The sequence below is a fragment of the Protobothrops mucrosquamatus genome, unplaced genomic scaffold, assembly GCF_001527695.2.
Source record: "Protobothrops mucrosquamatus isolate PMUCROS unplaced genomic scaffold, P.Mucros_1.0 scaffold462, whole genome shotgun sequence".
Classification (NCBI taxonomy): domain Eukaryota; kingdom Metazoa; phylum Chordata; class Lepidosauria; order Squamata; family Viperidae; genus Protobothrops; species Protobothrops mucrosquamatus.
The window spans coordinates 564,753-574,755 of record NW_015386783.1 but is presented as its reverse complement, the minus strand read 5'-3'; the positions used below and the strand labels follow the sequence as shown (position 1 = coordinate 574,755).

Below are 10,003 nucleotides of genomic sequence, written 5' to 3'. Positions count from 1 at the left end.
ATGCGCTCGCTGGCCTCCTTGTGCGGGGGCTGATGGTGTCAGGCAGCAGCCGCCCTGGCCCCTGCCTCGCCTTGCCCTGTGACAATGGCACCGCCACCGTGCCTCACCTTGCCTCGCCTTATCCTGCAGGACGAGCCTCCTGCCCACCGCCCCACCTGCCAGAGACCCCCTGGATCTCCCCCAACCCTGCCCGGCCCCCCCAGGCATCCCTCCCCATGAGCAACATCAAGGTGATCACGCCCACCTTGGCCACACCCACCCAGTCTGCCATGACCACCACAGCCACCCCCACCTGGCACCCGGCGATAAATAAGTAGGTTTTGGGTTGCAGTTTGGGCACTCGGTCTCTGAAAGGTTCGCCATCACTGATTTAGGATTTAGATTTATAAAGGAAATGATCGTTTAACTATTAGGAATTAACCTCCAACGATTGTTTAGCCCAGAATCAAAGGTAGGCGACCTTGGCTCTTTTATGACTTGTGGACTTCAATACCCAGAATTCCTGAACCAGCCATGCTGACTCGGGAATTCTGGGAGGTGAAGTCCACCAGTCATAAAAGAGCCGAGGTTGCCTATCCCTGGGCCCCAGATGATACAGATGAGGGACTTGAGATAATAAAGGATACTCTTGTTAGTAAGTGGGGATGTCCTGGGATGAGAAACAGAAAATGTTTATGAAATAAAATAAGAATGTATTGAAGTAAGTAGTGTGTGCATTTTAAATACTATAACTTTTATGTAGTGAAATGAAGGAAATTGGGATTTCCCGAAACTTACATACTAGGGAGGTTAAAGGTTAAACTGGACTACTGTAATTAAACATTAAAAATTAGGTAAAACTTGAAAACAGGATATGGATATGTCTAAGCAAAAAACGTATTGTTAAATGTTTTAACTGAGTTTGTCATAATTAGAAATTTACTAGCCTAAATATGATATAGCAAATGTTAAGGGAAATAGGGAAGGAATTTTTGATGATGTAACCTGAGAGATGTACTAAAGATTTTGTTATTGAACTATGGACTACCCAATCACCACGCTGCTTTCCAAATACTTAAATGGAAAACTGGAAAAGCAATAAAATTTGTTATAAAACAAAAAGAAGGCAAAGCAAAGGAGGCTACCCGAAGCTGGCTGGGTCTCTCACTTGGAGGGCTGGCTAAGTTGACTCTCGTTTTCCTTCTCTTTTAAAAAAAATATAACGTCGGGAATGTGGCTTGCTGGGTTCCGTGCGGGTGAGACGGTTTCTTTCACTGTTTTTCCTTCCTGCCTGTTGATTACCTGCCTTCTTTTCCTGAAGGGCAGGAAATGAACTTCTGTGCTTTCAAAAGGCAAAGCCAAAGACGGCAGGTGTGAGGTTTGATGCTCGAGTGTTGGGCAGGAGTGTCTGAAGGGTTCAGGCTGGCCTAACTAGGGAGTTTAAAGAGTTGAAAACTCTTCCCAGGTCTTCATTTAAAAACTGTAACAAGCCTTTTCCTTTCCTTTTCTTTTTCCCCCCCTTCTCTCTTTCGTTCTCTCTCTCCTTTCTGCAGCTGAGCTTTTTTTGGAGAAGGCAGAGTAGGTCCCATCAGGGGGCGGATCATGGCCCAGCTGCCCGTGAAAAAACGGCGTCCTCCTCGGGCTGAGCCTGGTCCTCAGCCAGCTAACTCAGAGGTCCCGGTGCATTTCCCCGAAGTGGTGCTTGGCCTGGTTGAGAAGAGGATGGGCAGAAGCCGGAAGACGTTCCTGACCTCCTTGGCTCTCAGCAGAGGTTTTTCTGTAGATGATCCCCGCAGGTAGGTGTCCCAACGGGAATGGGGCGAAGGGCCAGGAAGAATGGGAACCAAGAGGAATAGAATAGAATAGAATAGAATAGAATAGAATAGAATAGAATAGAATAGAATAGAATAACAGAGTTGGAAGGGACCTTGGAGGTCTTCTAGTCCAACCCCCTACTAGGGCAGGAAACCCTGTACCATTTCAGACAAATTGTTGTTCAATCTCTTCTTTAAAATCTCCAGTGTTGGAGCATTCACAACTTCTGGAGGCAAGTTGTTCCACTGGTTGTTCTGTCAAGAAATTTCTTCTTCTAGGTTGCTTCTCCCCTTGATTGGTTTCCATCTGTTGCTTCTTGTCCTTCTTCTTCTGCTTTGGAAAATAGCTTGACTCCCTCTTCTTTGTGGCAACCCCTGAGATATTGGAGCACTGTTATCATGTCACCCCTAGTCCTTCTGTTTGTTAGACTAGACATTTCCAGTTCATGCAACCGTTCTTCATTAAGTCCCTTAATTATCTTCGTTGCTCTTTTCTGCACTCTTTCTAGAGTCTCAACATCCTTTTTCCATCACGGTGACCAAAACTGGATGCAGTATTCCAAGTGTGACCTTAACAAGGCTTTGTAAAGTGGTATTAAAGTGGTATCTTTGCTTTTGTCGTAGTGAGAAAGCGACTCACATTGTGTCCNCCAATGTCAACCGTGAATCCAGGAGAACACCCAAGTTGCGGACCCGATCTGAGGGGGCCAAAGTTTCGCCCCCTATAGTCAGCGATGGAATCAGCTGACTATGCCGAGGCGCTGGAAGCCATAGCCACTCGGTCTTGGACGGGTTGAGTCTGAGTCTGTTCCTCCCCATCCAGACCCTCACGGCCTCCAGGCATCGGGCACAAGTTGTGTGTTCATGTGTATTTAAACCAGCCACGTTATCTCTTAAGTTTTCCTTCCTCCCTCTTTCCTCCCTCCCTTCCTTCCTTTCTTCCTTCCTTCCTTCCTCCCTCCCTCCCTTCCTTCCTTCCTTCCTTCCTTCCTTCCTTCCTTTCTTCTCATGGTTTCTGGGACTTTGCTAGAATATGAATCAGAACAAAAGGTGGCAGTTTTATTACTGGTTTCAGTAAAAGGATGACTTGGACGTCCTGAAGCATCTTGCCTATTTCCTTTTGCTCAGGTGACTACTCCGATGGCGCCACTAGAAGAAAAAGGCCAGGTGCCTCCCTACATCTGCCAGAGACGGACTCCCCTGCAGCACCACAACTCCACACTCACGGTAATTTGACGCAATGTAGACCGGTAATACTCTCAGCAACATGGGTCTAAGTGTTTGAACCCTCTTTGGAAGGCTTGGACTTCAATGTTCCTGGCTGCCTTTTCTAGGATGCCCTAGAAACCATGGCAGAAGAGGCTAAATTCACGGGCAGTGAAGTTCGGAGCTTGGCCTTTTCCAGAGCTGCTTCGGTGCTTAAGTCCCTGCCTTGGAAGGTCAGCAGAATTCAGCAACTCCACCCCGTGCCCGGCATCGGAGAGCATTCGCGGAGAATTATCCAGGTAGAGGGATACTCATGTCGTCTTATCCCATTCTAGCATCGTCACCCTCCTGTTCATTTTGCATTCTGATGTCTCTTGTTTGTAATGGGGCTCTTGCTGTGCAACTGTGTCAAGAAAGGCCGTAAAATGGGGCAAAACCCACTTATCAACTGTCTCGCTTAGCAACACAAATTTTGGGCTCAATTGTGGTCGTAAGTCAAAGACCTATTGTATTGTTTGTGTCTGCCCAACAGGAAATGCTGGAAGATGGCCTTTCTGCAGAGGTGGAGAAAGTTAGACAATCTGAGAGATACCGGACGATGAAGGTGCAGAGACTCTGTGTGGCCGATGGCTACTGCTAGATGGGGGGGGGACACGGCATGGAATTTGGCGTATAACATTGCGTGCATCCCTATTGTAAGGGAACACTGCCTGAATCCTGGGTGCACTGCTGGTTTCAGGAGAAGATCAACTTCTTAAATTTTGGAGTGCTAATGCAAGTTTCTGGTCCTCGGTGTGCTAGGGTCAAGGTATGTGCTAAAATTTCAGTCACCGAGTGAAAAAAAACACAATTTCCACTGGATATTTTATATTCAGATAGCTAGCTCAGGAAATTACTACTACATCTAGTGAAATCCCCCCCCCCAAAAAATATACAAAGTACATGTGAGCAAATGTTCACCCATCCGCTGACTTTAGAGGGCCCCGTCCCCTGAATTTTATTTTTGTGAAAATTATTTAAGGATTTTAAAGAACGTCTCCTTGGATTCAGCCTATTGCTATAAGCCACTTGGCCAGCCTGGGGATCTTAATTGGAGCCTGTGGTTTCGGGCTATCCGTTGAATGCCTTTTCATCTGAGGCCAGATGTGTTGGCCCCAAGTTACCAGATGAATAACCAGGATTGAAAATGGATTGTAACCCATTTTCTAGTCTTAAAAATGAACCCAGCTTTCTTTAGTTAAGAAACTGCACCAGAGAAGAGCATAGAAATGATAGTAGCAAACAATGCTCTTGTTTCATTTTTGGAAATACGCAGCCTGTATGAATTTCTTCCTCAGATAGAAGAGAATATTTGTAGCTCCGGGTGGAAATGAGGGCTCCTTGGTGCTCTCTGTTTGGTTTTCTTGCAGACGTTTCACTACCAGTGCACTGATGGTGTTATCTGGGTTGGTAATGAAATGTCTGCAAGAAAATCATCAAGCTAAGTGACCACCAAGGAGCCCACATTTCTTCTTGCCTTCCTGACCTGTTACATGGTTGAATTATGGACCTTTTGCTTTCCCAGATAGGGATGATGTTCTAAGGAATTTGTTTTTCTCCATAGCTTTTCACCAAGATCTTTGGAGTTGGGGTACGGATAGCCAGCCAGTGGTACCAGGAGGGGCTCAGGTCCCTTGCTGACTTACAGCTGCACCAGATAAAACTGAATAAAGAACAGCAAGCAGGTGAGTAATTTGTGCAAAAGAAAAAGGCATTTTTATGTACCTTGGGAAGGAGAATTGTCTTGACTGCAAAGGGTTTTTTGGGTGAGTAGTAAATTATTCACTATTTTATTAAGTTTTAAGACTGTTCACTTCTTTGGCAAAACTGCCTTTAAAAAGAATTCTGTGCTTTGTATTAGTTGATATAAAATTGCTTTCTTTCCAATGTGATTTTCCATAAATATGTGTTGGGGGGAGGAGGAAGAATGTGTATGGGAATTAGTTAGACATAACAACATTGTAGTAGAATGTTTTTTAAGGTTGTTTGAAATAAGAGATGATAAGAAATGACCGGTTGAAGAACTGGAGGGAAGGTCTGCGTTTCAAACTAATTGGAGAATGTGATTTATGACTGTTAATTAGAGGAGGGAATTGTGCTTTAATACTATGTGTTTAGGGGAGGGGAATCCAGATTTCGGCTTCGACCATGTACATGCCGATGCCATGCTACTCAAACAAAGATTCTTTAAGATAAACAAGGCCTCGAAGTTCTTTGAAGAGTTTCATCTGTCGGAACCATGACATCAGGATATGAACCTGGCCCTTAAATTACATTTCTAGCTATTCAGTATAGAATACCTTGCTCCAGATGATCCTTGATTGCTTCTTAATGACTTTGGGGCCTGATCTTCCCTGCAGGACTTCTTCATTACGAGGATCTGAATACCCCCGTGGAGCTCTGGGAGGCCGAGGCCATCAGCCAGGTGGTGCACAAGGTAGTTGAGGAGGTTTTGCCTGGAGCGATGGTCATGCTGACTGGAGGATTTAGGAGGTGAATTGATTTGGACAGCGAACACTGTATAACATGGGGAAATAAAAGCTAGTTAAAGTGGGCGGTTCCAGTCTTTCCCAGTGCTGCTGGTAGCTAGAAATCCTGAGGTCATAAATGTCAACCATCAGTGGATAAAAACATGCTTCAACCATGAATCGATTAAGAACCTCATGGATTGACTGATAAATAAATTTTCAGAGGGGCAGATTTATTTCCCTGAAATGTTAGCAATAATCGTGCTAGCTGGGGAATTCTCTGCATTTATGTCCATATAGCTGGAACTTGTTGGTGCTAGGAAATCAGTATAAAAGGATGAGAGATTGAAAAATTGTCATGTCTGGATTCCCATTACCCATTAAAGCCACGTTCCTTTGACCCATTTTTTGAGCCCTTTCAGTGAATGGGTCCCCCATTGTGCTATGTTCTGATTTGATTGTAATGGTTTGTCTGAAGCCAGCCAATGGTGGTTGACGCAGCCATGTTTAGCCCTGTTAACAATGTTAAATGCCAATAAAAACAAACTTGACGGGAAATTTATGGCTACAGTCTGTCTCCCCCCAATAGAGGGAAGCCATGTGGCCATGACGTGGACCTGCTCATCACCCACCCTTCTGAAGGTCAAGAACTGGGACTTTTGCGCAAAGTCATCAGTGTCCTGGAGAGCCAGGTAGGTGAAGACTTGAACGCAAGGAGGATCTGGCAAAACAGGCAGATCTGGAAGCAGTAAATGTACTGTATGGTTTATTTTTAAGTTGCATTGAAGTCACAGATCTGCAATGTAGAAATTGCCAACTTTCAAAGGTGCATAAGAATTAAACCATGAATCTAATTGCTCTTTGTTTAGAAGGGTTACACTTCCTTACTCAACACATTCATTTCATTCGCACACGCTGAATTTTACACAAACATACAAACACACACATATACACAAACAATTTACAGTAAAAGTAGAATTAGGCTATGTTTCCTATCCAGTCTACCTGGTAAGGCTGATGAGAATATACATCTGAAATGTAACATATCAAAGACCACACGTGGAATATTGTATCCCATTTTGGTCGCCGCAATATAAAAAAATAATTACAGACTCTGGAAAGAATGTAGAGAAGAGCGACAAAGGTGATTAGGGGACTGGTGGTAAAACATGTGTAGAAGGGATGCGGGAATTGGGTATGGCCAGTCTAGAGGAAAGAAGGAGTAGGGGGTGATACGATAGCAGTGTTCCAATATTTATGGGGCTGCCACAAAGAAAAGGAGAGTCAATCTATTTTCCAAAGCACCAGAAGGCAAGACAAGAAAAAATGCCTGGCTGAGGAATTCTGGGAGTCGAAGTCCACAAGTCATAAAAGGGCCAAGTTGGAAGATCCCTGCATTAAGCGAATCACAGCAGTCGTTAAGTGAATCACGTGGTCCTTAAGCAAATCTGGCTTCCCCTGTTGACTCTGCCTTTCGGAAGCCAGCTGGGAAGATTACAAAAGGTGATCACACGATCCTGGGACAGTTGCCAAATGCCTGAATTATGTCCTTGGGGATGCGGCGGCAGTCGTAAGTGTGAAAACCGGTCAGAAGTCACTTTTTTCAGTGCCATTGTAACTTCGAATGGTCCATAAATGAATGATTGTAAGTTGGGGACGACCTGATTCTCCTCCACGGGGTTCTCTTTCCTCAGGGCTTCTTGCTGTATCACAGTTTCCACCGAAGCAGCTTCCTCTCCCTCGAAGATGAAGAGCTGTGGGTTAGCGGCGGTTCAAGCACCATGGACCACTTTGAGCGCTGCCTCTCCATCTTCCATCTTGGGGATCTTGCTGGAAGCCATCCGGGGGTTACTGGGCTTCAGAAGCTCGGCGCCTCAGTGGGGCCCGGTGCATCCTGTCCCCGGACAGCTGTGCGGGTGGATTTGGTTGTGACCCCCTTCAGCCAGTTTCCTTTTGCTCTGCTTGGCTGGACCGGCTCACGGGTGAGTTCCATGTGGGCTGGGCCCTGTATTCAAACTTGGTTTTGTATTCATTTGGGGGTGGGGAAAAGGTTGGTGCCAGAGAGTTCCTAAGGAGCTTTTCATGTCAAATTGAGGAGGAGTCCGAATTGGGTAGCAGAGCCTGCCTGCCTGCCTGCCTATCTATAGATCTATCGATCTCTTTACCCATCCATCCATCTACCAATATCTCTCTCTCTCTCTCTCTCTCCCTCTCTCTCTCTCTCTCTCTCCCCTCTCTCTCTCTCTCTCTCTCTCTCTCTCTCTCATGTATCTCTATCATCCTCTATCTATATCCATCCATCCAGTAGCTAAACCATGCAGGTATTTGGGATATCAAATTAACTAGGACTCCAAATTTGGGCACAGAGTCTCTCTCTCTCCCTCTCTCCCTCTCCCTCTCTCTTATCTCTCCCTCTCCCTTTCTCTTCCTGTCCTTCTCCCTTTCTCTTCCTCCATTCCGTCCAGAATTTCCAGCAGGTGCTTTTTTGAGTTTATCTGGAGATGCTAGGTGCTCCTGTTTGTTTTAACCTTTACACTTCAATCCTTCTTCAACTCTTGTGAGAAAAGGTCAAGTCCCTTCACTGCAGACTGGAAGAAAGATTCATCCAGGCTTTCTTGAATGAGTTTCTGGGCCAACGATCAGAGCTTAAGAGTACAGAATGTTGGAACTGAAATAGAAACCCTCTGGGCCTCCATTGTTATTGAATTCTTGGCCATGATCTCTTTGAAACGGTTGACTTTCTTCTTCCTGGAATGTTTGCATGAAGGATTAAGAGCCGTTTCTATTTTATAAGCCTGTAATAGAATCTCCCATCTCTCGCTTGTGTGCACTTTGAGATAATTTCCTTTGTTTTCTGGAGTTCAACACAATCTCCTGCAGAAGAAGAATCTTAGGCATTTTCCTTCTGTGATCCTGCAGAAGACTGAAATCAAATTCAGAATGGATATGCTAAAGAACTAGGGTGAAAGTAAAAAAAAGAAATTTAATTCAGATAACTATAAAAAGAAAACCCCCTAAGCTGTTCTTATTTGTTCCAGAGTGCATGGAATAATAGATTTCAATTACAGGAAGGCAAAAGCATTCTTCTATGATTTTCCGGTTAGCCTATTGTGAGTTTTCAAAGCTTTCTTAGCTGGATATTTGAAGTACCTGATTGAAGACCTTATTCCTTCTCACTAGCAATCAGAATTGACATCTAATTTGGGATGTCCAGGAGTCTGGCATTCCTAGGAATGGCAAATTCATTCACCAGCCTTCCAAAACTGATTCAAAGATTGGGAGGGAACAGGTCATCTTTCCGAGATGCGTCGGGCAAACTCCTCATATATTTCACATTCAGAGGAGACTTTGTTGTTGATTAACAAATGGAATCCTCCTGGCGCTTTACCTTCCCAGAATTTTGAACGAGACCTCCGCCGTTTCTCTAAGCGTGAGAAGAAGATGACCCTCAACAGCCATGGCCTCTATCACCTAGAGCAGGTAAGAGGTCCCTGGAGCAAGAATCTCAGGAGGGTTTGGCACCCTTGGGTAGACCCTTTTTTCTGCAAAGGTTCAGGACAGATGAGGTAGTTGTGGGTTTTTGATCGGAGTTTGTTGAGACCTGGGTACAAATTATTTAGCTACGGGGAATTTGCCAAGTGGAAAAAGGTCTTCACTGACTGATTCATATATACATGCTTATTTTTTGCATGTTCTTCAGAAAATTTTCCTGGCCGCTACCTCCGAGGAAGAGATTTTTCAGCATTTAGGACTGGAGTATCTACCGCCTGAAGAGAGAAATGCTTGAGCCTTTGTTGTGCAAAGCAGTTTTTTCACCCTGTGGAATTCACAAATGAATGAGAACCACCCAGGTTACACTTCATATAACCTTCACTTGTGTGTGTGTGTGTGTGTGTGTATGATCTAAGACAATTTATTTCTGGATTGTGTCAATGGAACTTTAGGAAATACATCACGTTTTTTTCATACTCTGTTGGTTTCTGTTTTGATTTTTTCCTTAACAGGCTCACAGCTAATCCTTGACATACAAACGCAATTGGGTCCAGAATTTCTGTTGCTAAGCAATGTGGTTGTTAAATGAGTCGCACCAGTAGTGGGATGCAGATATCTGAACAACCAGTTCTCTGCGTGGATGCAGGCCTGGACGTCAGAGCCTAGAACGGACTTCCGGAAGTGGCATCCATGCACTTCCGGTGGGCCGTTTTAGGCCTGAGAGGCCTCCTCCAGGCCTCCGAGGCCTAGAACGGACTTCCAGAAGTGGTGTGCATTCAGTCAGTTCTCAGAACTTGACAAAATTTAGCTGAACCAGTGCAAACCAGCTGAATCCTGCCACTGAGTCGCACCCAATTTTATGACCTTTTTTCCACGGTTGTTGAGGAATATAACTCCCCCCAATGCCCAGGGATAAACTGTTAACTATTAACCATCAATAGTAGCACAATTAGTCTCTCCCCCCCCCCATCACTCATGCAAACACCTGGGGGAACAGCCAGTGCC

General features: G+C 44.9%; 1 protein-coding gene across 1 annotated transcript; it reads left to right on the top strand.

The window, feature by feature from the left end:
- The first annotated feature begins 1,581 nt into the window (after positions 1-1,581).
- POLM (DNA polymerase mu) lies at positions 1,582-9,389 on the top strand. The gene is made up of 11 exons (XM_015816527.1): positions 1,582-1,775; positions 2,418-2,448; positions 2,922-3,020; positions 3,128-3,298; positions 3,532-3,603; positions 4,603-4,723; positions 5,399-5,531; positions 6,096-6,198; positions 7,201-7,488; positions 8,903-8,986; positions 9,207-9,389. Exons 1-11 carry the CDS (start codon positions 1,582-1,584, stop codon positions 9,291-9,293), a joined length of 1,383 nt encoding a protein of 460 aa, XP_015672013.1. The 3' UTR covers positions 9,294-9,389.
- Positions 9,390-10,003: the final 614 nt, after the last annotated feature.